At 27.6% G+C, this 22,511-nt stretch overlaps 1 protein-coding gene across 4 annotated transcripts in view; it reads right to left on the minus strand.

Moving 5' to 3' along the window:
- Nucleotides 1-22,511, minus strand: part of LOC129960151 (solute carrier family 4 member 11-like) — a 321,996-nt gene that overhangs the window by 28,427 nt on the left and 271,058 nt on the right. For 2 of the 4 annotated variants that reach the window (XM_056073339.1, XM_056073337.1), the window contains 5 exons: nucleotides 16,099-16,299; nucleotides 14,804-14,885; nucleotides 14,604-14,726; nucleotides 12,577-12,690; nucleotides 4,444-4,576 (listed from right to left, as the gene is read on the minus strand). In XM_056073339.1, the coding sequence (XP_055929314.1) occupies nucleotides 4,444-4,576; nucleotides 12,577-12,690; nucleotides 14,604-14,726; nucleotides 14,804-14,885; nucleotides 16,099-16,299 (653 nt within the window). Of the gene's footprint in view, nucleotides 1-4,443; nucleotides 4,577-12,576; nucleotides 12,691-14,603; nucleotides 14,727-14,803; nucleotides 14,886-16,089; nucleotides 16,300-22,511 lie in introns of all 4 variants that reach the window. The other 2 variants (XM_056073338.1, XM_056073336.1) reach the window with 1 other exon arrangement.

Raw genomic sequence — 22,511 nt, forward strand, 5'->3', positions numbered from 1 at the left:
TTGTCCTTTAAGTTAGATGCATTTGACTTTTAATACTGAATTCTGCTGCTTCCTTCTTAGAATGCTGATGCTAAAAATTAAGATTCTATGTTACGTATTTCATATTAATTATTTTGTCATCAGTCAGTGTAAAGATTAGGTTAAAAAACATTTAGATTCGGCATATAAAATACCATAACACTTTTCCATCCAATTTCATGACGTTTGAATTGCTTGCAAAATTAAAAGCAAAGTCGAGCAGTCACATCTCTAGTGGCGTCTATTTCGCTTTGTAAATGAATTATGAAATGAAAGGCTATATTAAGTTAGCCACAGTTATTTTTGTTCTTTCAATTGTTTTGTTTCTGGCATATTTAATTTTTTTCTTGGTTCGAGGTGTATGTTTCTTTAATCCAAAATGTAATAATTGCACCCTGAATAATGATTCATAGATGATTACTCTAGGAGTAACATTTATTAATATTACTATTATTTTATTTTCAATGTTGGAAAGATTACGAGATCCGTCCATAAATAGCCCCTGTGTTGTTTCGAAACGTGACGTAAATACAATTAAACAAATTAAGATAAAAAAATCCAGGTTTTAAAAGCATAAATAACTAAAATGATTTGAATTCTAATACTTCGAAAATTTGAAAGATACTCTGCGAAGAATCATATATACACAGTGCGATTTTTTTCCCTAATCACACAAAGAAAGTATCAAGTACAAAATGAATGCATGATTTCACAGAAGTTTCTTTGAAGATAACACCAATAGTCTTCGAAATATATTCTATTCAGTCTGCACTATCGCTTTGGTTTCGATTCCCTTATTTTTTCCATTTAGTAAAAATAAAACACCATCACTAAGATACTTTGTAGTTTACATTACTCATCTAAAAGATATTTTCTTTAAAAGTTTCATTCAATGTTGCATTCAGTTTTATGACGAAAGCATCTGTTTCTGCTATATTTGAAATGATCCACATCGAATGAAACAAGATTACTTTCAGTAAACGATTTCGAGCTCATGTTTCTTTTGTAAAAATCTCTAATATGGTAATATAATAGCATTTGCTTTTTTTAAAATTTTTGATCCCCATGGTTTAACTTTATTTCTTTCACATATTTGCATATGTATTTCTCGAGCATACATATGATTAATAACAAATTTACTTTAAGCCTGTAAAAAATATTTTTATATTTTTCAAAATATTTACGATAAGTACGAGTTCGAGTTATCTTTAGTAAATATACGTCATTTAAAATGTTGAATCACCAAAATGTTCTGAGAAAAAAAATCTTTTTTTTTGAAGAGGTATTTCATGATGACGCATTATTTATCTAATAGCTTCTCTGTAGCTCTATCTGTTGAATAATAAAAATAAAAAGAGACGCAGATTTAGTACGGATAATGTATCTTATTTTGAAAAGAAATTTATATTTCTTTTGTTATTTTTTTGTTGGGGCATATTCGATAAATTGTTATAATATGTAAAACTCTCTATCTAAAAATTCTTTACGAAAAAAATGATTAAAGCTAAATAAAGTGAATTAACATAAATTTTTAGAAAATCTGAAATTGAAAAGATTTGTAAAGAATATGATAAAATATTTAAAAAGTTTACACACAAGATATTTTTCGAAAGATATGCATTATTGATCTCTAGAATCCCTTCAGATACTGAGAAGCATAAAGAAAGAATTATATTAAATGATTACGATGCATTTACTTCATTAAATAGAACGAAAGAATAATTAATGAAGCAATTCGAAATTTCATTTTGGAAGTGTGATTCAATTTTGAAAATACTTCCCTCCTTTTTCCTTTCGATTAAAATTTTTGCATTATAAGAGGAGGTTAGAAAAATCGTGTCTAAATCCTTGTTTATACTGGGACAACCACTGACCGTAATACAAAAACCAAATCTCGTCACCAGTCAACAATATGATATCAAAGAAATATGCACGCTCAGATAAGGAAAAAGGAGGGATAAATGTGGTCTATTCGACTTTCTCACTTTCCATCGACCCCAAAGTCTGATCAAGTATGCATCCAATCTTGGTGTCAGATTGTCGACTCTTTGCGAGATTTTACTGTTCTGTTGCAGCCAAAGATTGTTCCAACATAAACATAGTTTAACTAAACAATTGATACCTGTCTATTTCCATCCCTATTGATGTAAGAAGGAAAATCACTTTTTAAGAAGGAAATAAGTCCATATCCGCGATACATATGGAAGAGTTCGTCAGTGGGCTTGTAACGTGTCATATGGAAGAAAAAGAAGAAAGTCTCTTCTTATTCAAGCAAAAAGAACAGAAGCAATTTTTGTGATGGATAAAGCTCACTCCAACAATTTTCTAATTATATAGAAATATTTGAATACCAGTCCTTTTCCTGACTGGAAAGCATACAACTTTTCTTTTACTACCTTTGTTTAGGTTTTAGTCGGAAAAAAGTTTCGAGAAGCAAATACTCATTCCTATCAAAGTCACTATATAAATTATATTATTATATTTATTTCATACGTACAGGAGAAACACTGTTAAATTTATTTCATGCTCACAGAAGTAACACTGTTAAGTGCATTCCATGCAGGACAAGGAAGGCAATTTAAAAATATAATATGGGACTTCACGCCTGCGCTATATATTATTAGAAAATATAAAGGCTTCTATTGGACTTGCCCAGTCTTATATTCTTTGAATTAATTCTGTTTCTTTACTCTTTTATTGTGTTTATTAAAATTATTCTTTGTTTTTTTTTAATTAAAGTTATATTTCGTTACCAAAAATGAATTGATTAAAACCAGTTGAACACAAAGTAGACACACAACTTTTTTAGGTAGTTTACAACATCTGCCTTTACTCTGGGAAGAAACATCTTCAGCAGAGGGGTATCAAATAATATAAAAAGGGATTTTATATAATCTTTTTATACCATTTATAGTATTTGCGAGATACATACCCACTTAATATATTTGAGGGATATATGCCCACAAATAATATAAAAAAGAAAATGGAATTGGTGTAAAACAGAAAAAAGTTATGCTTCAAGCAGTGCGTTGAAATGCAATACTTAAGTTATGTCGTAACAGGTTGCAATCTTCAGCATCGAATGCATACTCGAAAACGGGGACGAAAAATAAAATTAATTTCGATGCATGGAACACCAGGTGAAAAGAAAACACGTTAAGAAATTAATATAGAATGTGCCTTTTATTGACAAGAAAATTGGGCGAAAATGTAACACGAATACAAATTTCAGTTTTAGCAGCTTAATATGGTTGTAGTAGTTATACAGTTGAAATACATAATAGACCTCGGAACCAGATATACGGTTGAACTATAATTTTCATAGTTTATTCAAAAAAACATGTTAAACAATATTCGTGATATATTACTTATTTCTTTGTCTGCTATTTTCTTCAATATATTTGAATTATCTCATATTAGACTGCTATAAGAAGTTTTTCAGCAGCTTTAATTAGTTTTCAAATATAGAATAATCAAGCTCAGCAAACGTTTTTGAAAAAACGATTTTCTAAAACGTTTGTCTGAAAGTAGGGAAAACACAAAAGTTGAAAATTTTGATAATTAATTTTATTTTTAAAAATATTTTACCCATAAACAATTCTTTTTCAACGTTTTCACATTCAAGTGCATATTCTCTTACACCGTGACGCGACGTGGCATCTTCTTTCTTCCTTCAAGGTGCACAGTTGATCCAAAATCTAAGTCTCGCTGCTCATTTGACATGTATCAAGTGAGCATGAATTGACCCCATTTATTATACTTACGAATACTGCTAAAAATAAGCTAAAACTAAAGGTTAGTCACTGTGAATAAAAGTTGAAAATATTTTCATCAATAATTAAAAAGAGCAGAGCTGTTACATTATCTCATAAAGGTTCATGCAAATCTATTACAGAATTATGAACTTATTTTTGTGCCTCTTACAAGAACTTTAAAGACAACTTTGAGGCTTATCATTTTTCTTTCTCTCAAAATTAATAAATATATGTGCGTATATTTTTCTAACAGTAATAAGATAAAAAATTTCTCTCATGAAATGCGTTATGGAAAGCTTATTCTTTTATTGTAAACATATTAAAAGTGACAGTAATAAAAAAAGTTTTTCAAAAACTGTTTTATAACAGTAAAACCCATTAGCGCTATGTTTTTATCTTGAAAGATGATAAAAAAGAAGTGTTCTGAAAAGCAGAAAAGAATGCCATTTTCCCTCCTTGAAATATTCAGATACCATTTCAATTATTCATTTCGATTCTTTCGAAGAAACCGATTTCTAAGTTTCCGAAAGAAGCCAATTTCTAAAAGTCAATAGGATTTAAAAGAATGCCAAAGAATTTGTAATCGATTTATCGTTCGCTTATTCTTACTTACCTTAAAGTAAATATTTAAATATGAAAAATAAAAAAAGAGAAGGAAATATCAGCTTACCTAGTCGACCATTTCATAATGCGACTGACGTCAAAGATGGAAAAAATGATAAGGAAGAAAGTGTTCCATAACCCCACACATGCGTACATGGCGTGAAAGTTTAACTGGAAGTCCTGACAGATATTGAAGATCACTGTAGAGAAAAGAGAGTGAATAATGTTATAGGTAGTTAGCATTACTTACCTTACTTATTTAGAAATTTATCAAGTACAAGGTGATTTAAAAGTTATGAGAAGCTTTAAAAATATCTACTTCTGAGTTGAATAAAGATAAAAAGATTGATTCCGCAGAGAAAGAAAGAAAACAAAACCAGATTTATTTGTCTCGAAACTAGAATGAATTCGCAGCATTGCTTGCCTTTTAAACGCTAGAAAGTTCTGCAGTTGTCGAAACGATGCATTACATAGGATAAATCTGGTCAGACAAGGAACAAATGTTCAGTGTGTCGTTCATCATACAATTCACACAGATAAATTATACTTTCTCGCATCATTAAACGATTTTTCTATTACTCCTATTTTGCTACAATCCGAAATACTCTTAATGTTGCAAAAAATAGGATTATTCTATTAATGATTGCATTTCAAAATGGAAGAACATTTTTCAGTTGATAATCCGACTATAAATTTATTTTATGTAACAAATAGCTCCGACAAAGGCAGAAACATGGGAGGATTTCAACGACAAAGCATTCATTCTAATATCGAGACAAATATATATGATTTCATTTCCAACATCAACATTTACATGACATCTTTCCATTTTCATTCATTTAAGAATTATTGATTTTTAAATTGCTTCAGAGTTTTGAATCACCTTGTATTTTAGATCAGTTACTTTATTTCCAGTTTCAGTTGATTGATGGAATTATTTACCAAGCTACATTTGTTTCCCTTTTTCAAATATAATTCACTATTTTTAAATCACACATTACTGTAATCTTGATCTCATAAAAAATGAAAAAATAATAAAATATAAGCAATTTAAGAGAACTTAATAAGCATGATATCTATAAAGAAGATGATTTTAATTATGACTGTTGGTTATAGTTATGATTTATTCCCTTTGGACATGTGTGAATCAACGAAACCAGCAAAATAATCGTAAGATCTTATCAATGCAGATGCTACTGATGATTTGGTAATTTAGCAGAAAAGCATATTATTGAGTTGACTCATTCTATGAATCACTCTTTCTATTATCTTTATAATAACGGTTTGAGTAATTTCGGGCTATCAGATTATGATAATTGAACCGGGACAAAAGACATTTCCTTGTTAAAGTGTCGTTATAAATAAAGGTCTGGATTAAGATGAGAATAATAATTCCTAGTTCAAGAAGAAAGGAGTTCGAGTATATATAGAGCTTACTACTGCCATCCCTCTGAAAAAAATACTCGCTAATGTCTAGTAAAATGTCAAATATAAAGTTCATTGAAATTAAAACTATACAAGAAATCTGTTCAAATAGTTTTGTCGAAATAAATACGAAATCACAATGTAAGTATTTATTGGATATTTGAGGTTGTTCCGATACTTTTTCAGGCTAAATTTTATTGCGAAGAGAAGGAACAACTATAAAATTAAATAAACTGTTTAAGATGAAATCGTATTCATAATTTACTTTCAGGTTATCATAAGAGTTTGCTTATAAAAATGCTCAGACGTTAAGAAAATTTTTCAAAATCAATGCAAAAACTGTAAACGTTTGTATTATCAAATGAAAAAATGCCAAAATCTATAAACAAACATATGTTTATTACAAGAATTATTTGCTGATAAATATAGCTTTTAATCCTCGTATTTTGGGGAACGAAAACATTTCGTTTCATATTTCATATAGTTTGATTATGCAATACTTTTATAGAATCGCGTATAGATAACATTTCTTGCAAAAATATTTGAATTAATTCTCAAACCTTGTAGACGAATATGAGTTAAATATAATCCTCGCCTTACATAGAAAAATTTTAAAAAATGGTCCCGGTTGGTGGTTTAGCAAAGATGTGACATAATTTTGACCAAAAGTTAACAATCAAAGTTTCATTTTGAGAAAATTATAATTTACTAGCTTGTATTCTTTTAGTAGCAAATGCAGTATGCCTTTAAAATTAAGAAAAATGAAAAAAAAAAATATTAGAGTTCTTTCATTGTCTTCGAATTGATCTAGCATTGAAAGTTTCTTTGAAGCTTTCTTATAATTTTTTATTAGAATTTTTTAAATCAAAGGAACATTTCTAACTTGTGCTATTTCATTTCTGATAGGGTAAATGACAATCAAACACAAAATTAATGTACTGAAATGAAATACACAAATAAAACTGAGGTGTGTAAAATCAGAACGTAAATCATTTCGATTCGTTGAAGCATAGGAGATGTACACCAATGTTCAAAAATATCAAATAGTTCACAAAGACTGAGAAAACTGAGGAAAAGCTGGAATATTTTAATTGAACACTGGATATGTACGCGATTATAACCATTTTAATTCTGTTATCATATATATATATATATATATATATATATATATATATATATGATAGACTATATATATATATATATATATATATATATATATATATATATATATATATATATATATATATATATATATATATATATATATTAGTCTATGTTACTATAAATTTACTCTTATTTCTTGATCCATATACCATTTTTTTTATTTAATTATTGTTGACTCTTTGCTTCCCACGCCACGAGCGAAAGAATAGAAAGGATTCCAATGATAGCTAAGATTCCTTTTTCTAAATCCGCAAGCAAAAAAAGAAAAAAAAAAAATCCCTATCATTATCTCTTGGTAAAGTAACTGAAGGGAAAATATCTCTCTCTTTTCTCTTGTGTTCTGGTGCGAATAGACGTGTTTTGCCGTTTGCCCTCATGTAAAAATTATGATTCCCGTGGTAAAATAAATTAAAATTTAAAAGTGCCATCTTATATATATTCCATTAATTTATATTCTTCTCAATAAATTAATGGATATTTTTCATAAAATGTAAAACATTTGAGATTATAACTATTATAAACTATATTTAAAAGGTCCAGGAAGCTTTCATGTGATTTTCATTGTTGGCAAGATAATGATCGCGTATAGTTTTAATGGGATGATAAATAATAATAAAAAAATGTAGATAGACTAAAATTAAGATAGTTAAGAAATTCAGAATGTGAATAAAATTAAGTGAAAAAGGATTCATAATTACATTATATATCTTATGAATTCGAATAAAATCTCCGAAAACTTTTATTTAAATGAGATCTGAGTTTTTTAAAACAGTTATCATGCAAGCTATTTAAAGTTGTCAATGATTTTAGATAAAATTATTTTTTAAATCTGAAATGTTTCGAATTGTGTTATTACCTGAGTATTTCCACTGAATTTCTGAGAATGACTTTGATTATTAAGCTTTATTTAAGTTTACAACAGGTAAATAAATAAATTTAAAAGCGTGCAAACGAGGTACAATTTCTATGACAACAGTTATTACTTTTGAAATACTTTGATTTTATTAACTTTACTAAAAATTTTATTTTATTATCAATAATATTTACGATGTCTATATTAATATTGTGTTTAATAGCATAAATATCAAATCTTCGATTTTCATGAATTACTTACGGAATTATCATCAACTACTTTCATCATTTTCTGCTTAGTGTATTTGTGTAATAAAATAGTTTTTACCGTTGCACTAATGTTGACTTTTGAGGAATCGATTTTGTGTGTTATTTAAATAAATAACTTGGCAAATAAGTGCTAAAATTTTTTTACCGATTTTTAGCGTTCAAAGTCAGAAGAAAAATTTAACTTGAAACTTATTTAACAAATAAGCGCTTTTCTAGAAATATTTGTGTACTTGATATTCCAGGAAATAATGAAGCAAGAAGTGTATTTATATTCCTTTATTACTGTCAGTTACCACTTTTGGGAATTCCATCTTATGTTTAATTTAATTAAAAAAAACAACCGCAAATAAATACTTAAAAGTTTTCTATCCAACCGAAGTACTTGAAACCAAATTACCTGACAAAGTAATAAGTAGAAACTTATTTTACAACTAAATGATTACTGGAATTTTTTTGTACACTTGATTTCTAGGATTGTTTCCTTTATTATTATCAACCGTCACTTGATTGCTTTTGATCCAAATATATTTTTGTGAAGAGGGATTAAAGCGAAAAAAAAAAATAACATGGCGTCTATAATACTTCATTTAACATGTGAAGTTAATCGTTTTAGACTTAAAATTTTTTAAAGAGTTTTCTTTAATATTTCCACGATAAACTGCTAGAATTGTCATTCAGCAAGATTAAAGATGCAAATATTTCCCTAAGAAGAATTTGAGTTTTATATTTGGAAAAGTAACCAATCATCTAACTGTAGTTGGTCATGAAAGAATATAAAATAAGAATAATTAATTTCACACTTTTTAAAAATAATTATCTGACGATCTTTAAATTATTGTAACAATTAAAGATTAGGTTATTATAATAATACATTTAAAACATTACATTAAAGGAAAAAGTATAAGGCAGGATTTGCCGACTAGGTTACTTTCAACAATTGACAACAATGTTCAGGTGATTATTATGGATTCTCTTTATGGAATTTTATTAAATTTGAAGGATTTTATTTGCCATCAAGTTCACTATCATTTTACACCATGCTGGATGGCCTTCATGTCTTATATAGTAAGCGAGAAAGTCTAGTCAGTTTTCATTTCTGATATCAATTTCAGCGATATATTAATTCAAATTTGTCATCGTAGGTGAAAAAATAGCTTATAATAAAATCATCCTGTATCATATAATTTCAAAAATAATTGTAAAATTCTACATTGATATTTATCTTACTTTTATTTAAAATGATTAGTATTAATTTCATTTAAAATTATTACTGATCTACTCAAGAATTATTATATAATCTTTTTCGAATCAAACAAAATAATTATAATAATAGTTTAATGATATATTCGCATAGTTAAAAATAAGTTAACAAACTGATTATTTACTGTCGAAATTGTATTCATCACAAAAAAAAAACCCTAAGCTACAGTCATAGAAACTTCAAATTAACAACAAAATTGTAAGATTTTTACTCAAATTTAAACATTCAATATGTTTCTTTTAACCCTTTCATTGAGGATTTGCAGAAAATAATGTTCTCGCGAAATATACTTAAATTAAAATATTTTCTTAAATATAATCGTCAATGGAAAATTAAGTCCATTATTATACTTATTAATCTATAGAATGTGTTAATTCTGAAAGTATTATAAAGTGACGTAAAAAAATTGCCAGTATTCCTTGAAGATTGAATACATCTTTTAAGTGAAGAATTTCAGAAAATCATTTTCTCAAAATATATTTTGATATATTCTTAAACATAATAGTCGATTGAAAAATTAAATTCTTTATGATACTATTCGATCCAAAGAACGAATTAATTCAAAAAATTAACAAAAAAAGGTGTCATCATGTATAAGTTTATTTAATTATATTATTTCGAGCTTGAGTGACTTGTTTACTAGTGAGCTATTTGAAATTCTTGATTGAAAACGTTACTAGATTTCTTCTTACAAATGCTTATGACATAATGCCTTTATATTCAAAGCGATATAAAAGGCTTGTAGAATCATGGTTAGATAGAGCTGTCGAGAAATCAAATCATCATAAGAAGTTTAAATTTCAGTAGTATGCAATTCAGAGGAATGACGCAAAAAAGCTCAATTAGAATTTAAAAAAGAAAGGAAAAAAACCCTGCCAAGATGAAACTTTTTTTAACTTCAGGACTCGCTACCTCACACAAATTAATTGATTAAAAATTTAAGGTATTTATGAAAATTGCTGGTGTTCATTGAACATATCTTGCAATTCATATTTACGAGGCGTCATTACTAGAATTGTATTAAAAGGACAACAATGTAATTACGCTTATACTACAAACTTTTCGATTTATTCTCCTACAGTTGAGTTTTTTTACATTATTTGTTTACACATATTATGATTTGTATACATATCTGACATTCTATTTTTATTCCTCTACAATATTTTGAATAGGAATTCTTTTATTATATCCACTACGAACACCTTAATTTAATACCTAAGAGCACTTTAAATAATTTTAGCAAGAGTACACTTGACCTAAGGGCTTATAAGGTCAAGCGTACCACGGCTAAAATTATTCTTAAATTGAAGATCTTAAATTTGATTCGATTTTTTACAAATCGACCTGTAATTACTAACACGTAACTTTTTAGCAATTTATAAGCCGTAAAAATATGTAAGATCCTAGGTACTTAAAACTTTTTTTTAACTGTTAATAGTATATTTCTATTATTTTTGATTTTATGAAGTTGAAAAATTCTTTTGATGGTTCTTAATCATTCGTTAACTCTTTGACTACGAATTTTTCAAAGATCTTTTTCTCTTCCCTTTCTACGCAAGTAAAGATAATAAGTTCTGAATGAGAAAAATGTTTTTGAATTTTTTTGCAAATAATTTTTAAGCCAGAGGTTGGTAAAATAACTCCAAAAATACTACTTTTATTAAGAACCATTTAAATTTATTTTTAAAGGTTTCTGGAATGTATATAGCCGGTTAGCAGTCAAAGGGTTAAAGTTAACCATACTGCTAAGGACGTATAAAAAGTTCGATAACAGTTCTGTTGAAGGTTATTAAAATATGAAAATAAAACTACAAACTGTGATATTAAACATTTTTTTTTATTTCAGAAAATATGCCTAACAGAAAAAGAATTTGTGAATTATGAAAAATCTTTAATTATTTTATCTCGCATTCTGAATAACCAACATTTATATTCTCTCAAAGGATCAAGTATTATTTTATTAAAATGAGCTGATAATTATTCTGTAACTGTAGAGATTATATTTTTCAGGTTTCAGAAAAGTACATTGCCCAAAGCCAAATTAGTTTGAATGAAAGCAACAGTAATTGATAAATGTTTCAATTTATGCTATTCAGTGAAAATGCAAAACTTGCTTTAGGTTGTCAATCGTCACCTGTTTCGGTGCTTTTAGAAATTTATATTGAATTTATTCACTGTGCATTTTTAGTACATTTTTCAAAATTCTAATTTTTTAAACCAAATTCTAGTCTTTATTTAGTTGTTTGTCAATATAAGTCTAATTAGTTAGTCTAGATTTTAATAAAATTTTAGTTTTTAGTTAATTAACCTGCTTTTCACAAGTGCACATAATATTTTTAAACATTTAAACTAAAACTGATTAACAAATTTTGTAATCCGATACAAAACTTAGATGGAATTCTTTAACGCCTCAAGTTAAATTAGTATGCCGAAATCGACCCAAACTGAATCCACTTTCTAATTAGAAAGCTAAATAATCTATAAACTGGCTGCTTAAAATTTTCCAACTGCAGGATTTTAACGAAGAGGGTATCTCATTTCATTTCCTCAAAAAGTAAAAATATTAGTTTAATATTTTATTCTTGAATGGTGTAGCTTATCTAGCTACGTCCATTAGTTAAGGACAGGATAAAGAGAAAGAAAAGCACTCTCTATGGTTTAAAGATACTTTGTAGACATCTGAGGTAGAATTCTGATTTAACTCCAGTTCGGGGGTAGGTTATCTTTCCTGAAGATTTTTCGGAGGAAACAGAGGAACAGCTAGCTTGATTGTAATCATTGCTAAAGCGAATATTGGGTTTTACCAGCTTTTAAGTAAGTTGAACAGATGTCTTAACTGTAGCTGTAAAATGAAGACCTGACGATTGAAACTCGCAATCTAACATTTCTGTTCAATTCAACACTACAATTTCTGAATTTCCTTTACCAACAAGTTGGTAAGTTTGTTCTAATACAAATATAATCAACGTTATTTGTTTATTACTGCTTGTAATTAATGGGAATGGGCGTAAAAATAACAGATTGAAGACATCCTTCAAACTAGGAATTGATATACGCACATAATGAAACATGTGCTTATCATAATACTATGAGCTTTCAAAATGCATCCCGTAGCTATATTTTTTGTAGACAAATGAACGTTAATAGAGCTGCACTCTTTTTTACCTATGTATGGGAAGAAAATAAATATGGAAATAAAAGAAAAAAAATTAGTTGAGTTATACTTGCCTTTCGTATAGAGGCTTAGAGGTGCTGTCGTCATTACGATTACGAGGGGTTGTCCTCCACACAGCGCGAATATAAGGCCCCCTAGCGTCTGACCAATGATGGATTTTCGAACATCTGAGGAACAGAATTGGAGCCAAAAATTAACACACATATGAATGAAAAGAACTGAATTCTTAGTGAGTTGAAATCAGGCTCTAACAATTTATAGCTTTATGAAAAAAAAAATATAAAATTATATAATTCAATCAAGTTAGATTTTTTCCCTGTCTAATTTATTTTATTTAAAAAAGTTCAATTCGATAATTTCTTATTATTTTTTTGAATTGAATCTCTGAAGATTTCAGTTCCTTTATGACAATAAAGACATTCTACTTAAAATTACAAATAAGAATAAATTAAGAAAATATAAATATAAATATAACATATAATAAGTCCGATGTTGTATATCATCGGACATCATTTAAGAAAAGTATATTTTTTCAATACAATTAATGCAGAAATTAAATTTTATTTTGAAATACAAAATATGCAAGGAAAAAATAAATATCAGGGTCTGAAAATAATAATAAAAAAATTTGGAGTTTTGAAAACTATTCATGTAAGCATTCAACGAATGAAATATTAGAAAATTAAAATTTCATATATGTGCTTTTAGACTTGATAATAAAAAATGTATTAAATTGATTACTGTGATATTTTTTTAAATGAAAGAATTAGGACCGCTGATAATGTACATAACTGTCTCGTTGCACATTTAGTCTTCTTGTTTCGGGAACTTTAAAAATCAATTTTCATCTATGACATATTATTTTGGGGACTACTGAATTAGAGATGAATTAAAATGATCATATAATAGAATTGCATATAAATGACTGCTCACTTCTTTGTAAACATAAGAAAGTTTACTCTTAAGAGTTGCATATGAGCAGAGATTAATCCCTTGCAGTCTTATATTTACACTCAGTCACCGCAGTAAATAACCAGATTGATATTAGATTATACTAAATCGATAAGCTATGGAGATCCATAGAATTCGAAATAAAATTTTACAAATTATATTTAAGTGGAATGATGCATTTTCGCTTCTCAAAATATATTTGAAGGCAGAATGATATATTTTGAATATTTTTGCATTGAAAATTATTTGCAAAATGGAACTGAATCTTTATACATAAAAATAAATTTCTTTTAATTAAGGTATATATTGAGTCGATAGCTTCTAAGTAAGAAGCAAAATATATTCGCTATCATATGAATACTTTTCTAAAATCAAATTTTGTGAATAATATATTAAGAATGGAAAATATGCAGAAATATGACTTTTATAAAAAAAATGTATTTTCTTTAAGATGGTGATATTTGCCATTTTCTTTAAAGATCGTTGTTTTCTGATAAATGTAACATCCATTATTTGTGATTTAGAAATTAAGTAATCATTAAATAACTGGTATATACGTTATAGCTACTGATCGTGATCACAAATATTGACATTTGGATGAATTGTCTGGTGCACAGTTTTTCAGCTTAAAGTGCCACGCAAATTACTAGTAAAGATAATGAAATTAGAAATTGCTTTTTCATCAATATGAAAAGTGCTTTCTTTAAATTACTTTGCATAGAATCTGCTTAAGAAATCTTTGGGGTTTTAATTCACTTCCCAATTATTTACTATTATCCCGTTTACTATCCAAATTATTTTACTAACTTCAAGGTAAGCTATAAGTAAACTCAATTGTTGTTTGAACAAAAATTCTCTGCTAACAATCGAAATTAGATAAAAATGCACATGAGAGGAAAAAAATTATCTCTTTGAAACTTATGAACAGAATTTGCACTTAGCAAGCAACAACAAACTAGCGATAACGGATAACATCACAAACAGCTGTCAAGAATATTTATTTTGCAACAATTAATGTCAAAACATTATTTGGTCAATAAAAACATCTTGGGAAAGGGAAAGTAAATTTATATGCGATCCATATCCAGCGAACTGAAAAGCAGCATAAAAAATAAAAAAAACAACTCACCGATCTGCCCAAGAGTGTTGTTGTCATTGAGGGCTCCAAAAGCGATGGTCGGAAGAATGCAGGCGAAATAGAGAAAAAATATGGTCGATATTGTTTTATGGATTGTCTTGTGTCCCACAAAACCTGAGGGGATAAAAGACCTCCATTAATACCTTTTACTGGAACACATAAAAACAAACTGAAAAGATGAAAAGACATACCATCTATAAAGTCGCTGATATATAGAGATGATCTTCTACGAATATCATCCCACAAGCCTTGGGCAAGCCTGCATCTCGATTCCTGCAAATTGAAAGAATTAGGCAACAGCACGATTTCGGATAGCAATTAGAAAAATGCTTGGAAAAAGTTTAGAGGGTAGTCTGCTTCGTTAGAAAAACTTCTTTATGCATGGAAAAAGTTTAGAGAGTAATCTGCGCTTCTTTAAAAAAACTTCTTTATACATGGAAAAAATTTAATGATTTATCACTTTGTGAATAGAAATAGTGGACTATTTTGATAGATGTCATTTTTTTGAAAGAATCGAAAGACTGCATTACCAAAAAATTATCAGAACAGTTTATTAATTTGTATACTGAATTATATATACAAGATAGGCATTCTAATTATAGTCCAATAAATAATTTCTAAGCCAGTAAAGGAAAATAATATACTTTTAGTTAGAAAAATGCACAAAATGATTAAAAAAATTATCTTATGTTATTTTGCTGTTTTTCAGTAAATGTTCTTTTAAAAAATTACTAAGTCTATTTTTTTATATAATTCATTGGTCCTATTATTATCTTTTCTTATAATTAAGATCGATGTGATCAATTAGCTTTTTTAATGTATTGTAAACCTATCTTCATGATATTTATTGTTTCTGAGATATTTCATTTAAAATGACTAAAAATTTGGTACGCCTGAAAGGAGGAAATTGGATCTTATTATTTGATTATATTCAGATTGATCTACAAATCTGTATTGAAGGATTTATGTTTATAATTCTATTTATTTTGATTTCTACTAATTGAATTGAATCTTAAATTATATTAAATTTAATGAAAAAGAAAAAGTAGATATGTACCCCCCTCCCGCCCATTCGACTTTGTCGTATATTATCTTTTTATGTTCAGTATTGTTTTAAATTTCATAGAATCAATTCGAGTAGGTATTTAGTATCGCTTTCTTCTGATTAACAAAGATTGTCACAGATTTCGACCGTCTATTGAGTTGCTCTTTTGAGTTACCATACAGATGAATAGACTTACAAAAATGGGATTTTCTGATTCAGACTGGTATAAAGCTTAAAGTTTCAACAAATTCTTCATATCGATTTTTTTTTATAATCACATTACTTCAGCATAAGAGAAAGAAAAGGATTGTATAGTTTAGAGTTCATTTTAAATGAAAATAACTAATTAACAATTCTACAAAACGACAACGATTTTACAAACTAACTACGACTTATTATTCTAAGAAGTTATAATGGATTTTCGAAACTTACACTACTTACATCGAAGTCCAAATCTCCATCATGAGTACCTAGACGCTTGGAGGGGTTGCTCTGTTCAGCAGCCAAATCTTGGGCATGTTTTAGGAGAACATTTTTGAATTCAGCTTCGCTATGAACTTCTAGAAGACGTTGTCTGAAGTCCATGTCAGCAAATATAGTTGCAAAAGTTCGACCAGTTTCTAATGCGTTTTTAGTTCCTTTCTAAAATGTAGAACAAAAGAAAATTATTCGCAGCTTACATAAATATATAATCCATATAATTTCTCTCGATTTTTCTATTTCTTTCTTTTCCCTTTTTCATTAAAATTTACAGAAGAACAAATATTCGAAGGATTGCAATTTACACTTCAATGATAGGAACTCATATTTAATGATTACTCAATATGAGTTTCTATCCTTCAAATCTCAGTTATAACTTAATATCCATTACATGTGAATCATAATATAGAGATATTTTATTAATTTTTTTAAAAATGTCTTTTAGAATGGAAATAAATTCACAGGTTTTTTAAAAAGACATTTGTGCTTAGTGCAAAAGATGGCTTGTGAAAATTATTTTTAAAAATTATATCGTAAAATTTATTAAAGCATTCTGCGATCGTATTGAATTAATTCGTCCAAAAGGCAAGAGATGAACGATTCTTGAAAATAAATAATTAATTAAATAAATAATTAAAAATAAATAATTATTAATAAGGCATTATGGATAGAAGTCAACATTAACAGAAAATAAGAGACTGGAAATGTTATAATTACGACAGGCACCAACTGAATTGTTATGTTAAAATTTTAGGCATCGTTGAAAAATAAACCTAAATTTAATAGGAATATTTATTAAAATGCATTTTTATTAGTGTATTAAAAGCAGATTTTTTAATTTAATTATTTTCATTTTTTTAGATTTTAATAAATAATTCAATGTATATATATTATACAAAACTTGAAATATTTTTTTTCATATTCACTACTAGATGGCGCCCCAAATTCAAAATTTAATTCAATACATCAATTAACCAACATTTAAATTTTGAAAATATTAAAATATTATACGTAATCGGGAGCACAAAAGTACAGAGAATTAAAACTCTAATACATCGGGAAGTGAGAGAAAAATTAATTACAAAATTCCATTTTTGCAAATCAAATTCATTTTTACTAGTTGAAAGTATGTAAAAAATGTACGTTAGAATAAAAAAAATTAATGCAATCGCTCTATTGAAATTTTGATCTCCAAGAAAAATCTTGAAATTCGTTGTTGATATGTAAGAAAAAAATAAATTTGGGTCATTGATTATAGGGTTAAAAGACACTCCGTTCTATTGATATACATTGATGGTAGGGATGAGCATGATCCAAACCTTTCATAATTGATAACATTGATTGTTCTAATTAATTTCTGGATGTTGCATTGAAGAGTGGGTTTTTATTACTAACATTATTATTAAAGAACCTGCTTCAGTTATGATCATATAACGATCTCTGACCAGCCAATCTTATCTCAGATTTATGACCAATCTCGCTGTCCCCGGTGAAATGAGAAATGATGATAATATAGCAATATCGTGTGGAAGGCGCAAGTACCCTCATGCTTTGTGTAATGACACCTGTAGTGTTTCAAAGTAACTTGATGATCATAATGATAAATTCCAAACGTTATATGGGTCCACCTAGTCTCTTGAAGTGAATTGAAAATGAAAACGACAGAATGAATATTCAAAATTACGAACTTTCTACAGCAAATAAAGATAAATCCTTGACATTTTTCAAAACGCTTTGTTAAAATTACTACACAAATATATTTTACTACAGTTTTATTATGATAAATTTCAGGAATTACTTTCCTCATATCAAAAGCCTGATATCGAAGTTTTATATATCAAAAGCTAAATTTTATTGAATTTGATATTTACAGATGAGAATGTAAAATATAATATACAATATCTATCGCAATATGTTGCTTTGATCTGAAACTTTCAAATTAATAAAGCTATTGAAAATTTTTACTTAATTGAATACTAAGTACCAATAAGTTCGTTAGCATTAAATTAGTTCTAAATATTCTAAATTGTAAATTCAGTACAAAATATACTAAATTAATATTTTAAAAAGGAATCTTTATAATAAGCAGTTAGAAAAGAATTATATTTAGCTAAAGATTCTTGATCAGGCAAAAACACATTTCAATGTACTTTTTAGCCTTAAATCTTATGATTGAAATTATATATTCTTTTGAATATTAGTGCCTAGGCACTTCTATTCTGAATCAATGCAACATTCGAGGGAAAAACTTGGGGAATGAAGCATGAGTAGTTTATTGAATTCAAGAGGTTGTGCTTTAATCGTAGCAAAACAGGTTATATCTAATGATTCTACCTTTTTGCGTAATCTATTGCTTGACTTCGAACATAGCGTTCTTTGGTGCTGTTTTAATTTCAATGCTAGGCAGTCTTTGTTCAGAATACTATAGAGAAAAAAACTGGGGCACCAGGAGATCAGAATGAAAGCATTTTTGTTGATAACATCGGAGAGAAGAAAACGGGTCAATCATATGTTTGAACTAATGTACGCTTGTCAAAAATAGAGTAAAGAAAAATTAGTTTTCACAAGAATACGAAGTCTTGGAAGCAGACACAAGGAGAAGAATGTTGTAAAAAACGATCCAAAAATGAACGACGAAGATAAATAAGCAAAATGTCCTAAATATAAACATAATTCAGTTTCCATCATATAAAAATCAAATGGTAATTATATTTCATATTAACTACGAGTTTGGTATGCTGCAGGAAAAAAAAATACCAAAAATTGTCATAAGCACTCAAATAGACTTTTGATTCATACCTCAAATAGGTATTTGATGTAAAGAAATCAGATACAAAAATGGTCATTTGTGCCAAACACTTGTTTTCTTCTTCGTTTTTTCTCTGTTTTTATAGCATGCATTTTCCCGAGTCCGAAATTGTTTCCCACTATAGATATAGATTTTTAGGACTAGGAGTGTTTTTTTTTCTCTGAAATTTTCTATACAGGGATACTTTATTTCTAAATACTTTGCTTAGGCTGATCTCTCACATTTAGAATTTGAAAAACTGCTTCAAATTTATAACATTTCGCTTTCAAAGCGGGTTAAAAGAAGGAAAAAGGAGCTCATCTTGAAGGTCAGATATAAAATGCATTTTCGCTTTATATAAACTAATGCCAATATCTGATACAAGAAGTGTTCTACTATCCTTTTATGACCACCTTTTCAAATAACTCTTTGAAGTTGCTGAGTAGAAAATGTTTCCTTCCTCCACAGCCGTAGGTGTGTGATGCTCAGGTAAGGGATGATCGAGAAAACAGAACTCAGTACGGATTATTTTTCACTTGTTAGTTGAAAGGAGTTCTTTTCTACAGCTATTTTGATTGCCAGTATTGTGACTTGGTTGTACCTCGGTCGATAAAGTATCGATCAGCTTCATTTTCAATAGCCCAGGGCGAATGCGGAACTCAAGCACGTAATGACCTAATTTAAGGAGGAGTATTGAAATTTCGCTTTTCTAACAAATTTCTAGAACCTTTGAAAGATGACCTGATACTTTTTTGTTCTTAAGAGCAAGTCTTGTTCTAGCTTCGATTTTTTAAAATTATTTTTTTCGCCATAAGTAAATCCCCAAATCTTCAGATGACAAAAATAATTTTTTTTTCAAACGTTTTAAAACAAAATTCAGATGCGGATATTTCGCATGAATATCAGCAATAAATTTAGATTTTTCATTGAGATTAATTAAATTCTAATTGAACTGTTATTATAAAACGTTTTTAATTTCATCGCATGTTTTTTAATTACTTTTATTTAACTTGACTGATTTGAGGAAATAATTCTAACTGTGCATAGAATGAAACCTGATTTGATAAACTCTCACAACGGTTTTGAGACTAGACGTTTTTTATTATCTTCAAAGTGGCCAAAAAAGTTGTGCTTCGACTGCTTAATTATTGCGGTTTTTTCTTTTAATTATGATCTCTGAAAAATTCTGCAGTCAATGAAAACAAAATTTTTTTTTGCAAGTTTTAAAACAAATTTTTACTTGGAAAAGAACTTATCTTGATCGGAAGAGTTTTAAAGGCGTCACTAGTTTCACTGTAGATAAAACACTGGAAATATATGAGTTTTTAGGACTCCATATTCATAAAATTTTTATAATAAATATATTAATCACGAATTTCATTAATTTATATAATAGTTACGAATTATAAATACCAACAATTTTCATTAACGTCCTAGAAGCAAACTAATTAATGTACTTACGAACAAAGATTAAGAATTCTCAAGTGAAAAACGACATTTATACTAAAAGTTTCGTTTTCATTATGCCTTCGTTTGTATTCCTTTACCCATTTGTTAAGACATAAGATCTGATATTCTTATGCTTATTTTTTATGACATGTTTCGAAAAGGGATACTTTAATTTTAATTTCTCCGAAAATTAAATTCCTAGCCCTAGGTTTTATAATCTAATAAAAACGCCATTTCAGATAATAAATGCAAACATTTTCCTTTGGGTTTTTGGAAAAGAAGATTTTGACTTCTCTAATTAAAAAAAAACAAAAACATTTTTGAGATAAAAAAAAAATTATGCGTACAACAATGCTATTTTTTGCTTTTCTCTGTTATACATTCACTATTTCATATTTAAATGAAAAATGCACAGAGCAATAAAAAAATTAAAATGCCCGTATTTTTTGGAACCATTTTTCTTTTTTATATGACATGAATATAATGAATATAATTTTCCGGGAATTTTAAAATGAAGCTTGAAAATTATGAAAAAAAAAAAAAAAAAAAACTATTTGGCACGTCAGTGCCAAAAATATCATAAAAAATGTTGTTAATTTTAAATAAAATTTTAATTTAAATATTTTTCGTGTTGTCCTTTTTCAAATCTAATTATACTTTTTAACTTTTTTATAAAAAATATTACATTTTATGCTCCCATGGCTCCTTAATATTTAGAATTAAAAAGATAATTTAAATTAAATGAGCTGTCATTTTATTGACAAGTTTTGCTTGAACTTTTTTGATAGGTACACCTCCTTAGAAATTGTAAGTTGAAAAGTGAATTCAATTCTTAAATTTAAATACATTTTAATATAGGGATTCAGTATGGCTCTTTGTAAAACTCTCATCAATTGCTATCTATTTTTTTCTTTCATTCTCTAACATCAACTTTTGTGCCCTCTGAAGAAGAAATAACAGAGGTAAAATTCCACCTCTTCTATTATTAAAATTTTTCTTCGTAGTTTTGCTGTTTTTTCTGAAATGTGCAGTATTTCATTACTCTTGTATACGGATTACATTTTAGCTTAACGAAGGCAAAAAGGAATCTTCATTCGCCTTCCGGTATAACTAGAAGAAATTTTTTTTACTGAAAAGGACCACCCAGACTTTTTGAGAAAAAATTTTTTGTGGACTTCTTGATATATTTGCAACTCTCTTTTACTCTTTATTTTAGAGATCATTCATACATATTTAGTGACATTTGGCTAAGTTTTTCACTGAAAGAATAAGTTTTGTTTCGTATGCAAACTAAGCATTTTTTAAAAATTTGAGAACAATCAGGCAAGTAAAATTTCAAAATCAATACTCTGGAATTTCATACATGAGCTAGTGCTTCCGAAAAATGATGGAATCTAACAAAGTAGTAACAATGAAAAGATATTCATATAGCATTATATACAAGAATGATATTCCAAATTTCTCTAAACTGATATCTCGCTTTGATAGCATTAAAAAACATAATTGTGTAAACATTGCTCCATATTATTGGTTGCTGTGTTGAAATTTAAAAGAACAGGATTGTGCTGATGGTTAGAATTATATTTGCAAATGAACTAAACTAACATTTATCTTTTCATTTCAAACTTCAATTTAAAAACTGCATGGAAAGTATCCAAACGTTAGCTGCATTTCTATTTATTTTCATACTTATTTCTCAATGAAGTACTATTTCCTCAAAATTTTATATTTTGAGAGGATGGTACATGATGGAATCATTAAATGAAGATTTTTTATATAATTAGTAGGTATTCACTTTAATTCTATTTAAATAATGTTTTAATAATAATATTTTTAATCTATTCATAATAATGGGCTGATCTTTCTTCAGTTCTTGTATATTAACTACATTATAAAAATTAAAATAGCTTTTATGTAATATTTCATAATTAATTAATCATTATTTAAAAGAGAACTTTAAATTTTAATGTAATTAAATTTTTTAATTTAATTGAAATTTAATTTTTAATAAAATTCGACACAAAAAGTTTTGGATAGTATCAAGGAATAGATATACTAGATGATATAATGATCTACACGCTCATTGTTGTGAGCACTTTAAATTAATATTATTCATCTGCCATCAAAATGACAGAAA

Source organism: Argiope bruennichi, chromosome X2 (genome assembly GCF_947563725.1).
Source record: "Argiope bruennichi chromosome X2, qqArgBrue1.1, whole genome shotgun sequence".
In the NCBI taxonomy this organism is placed as follows: domain Eukaryota; kingdom Metazoa; phylum Arthropoda; class Arachnida; order Araneae; family Araneidae; genus Argiope; species Argiope bruennichi.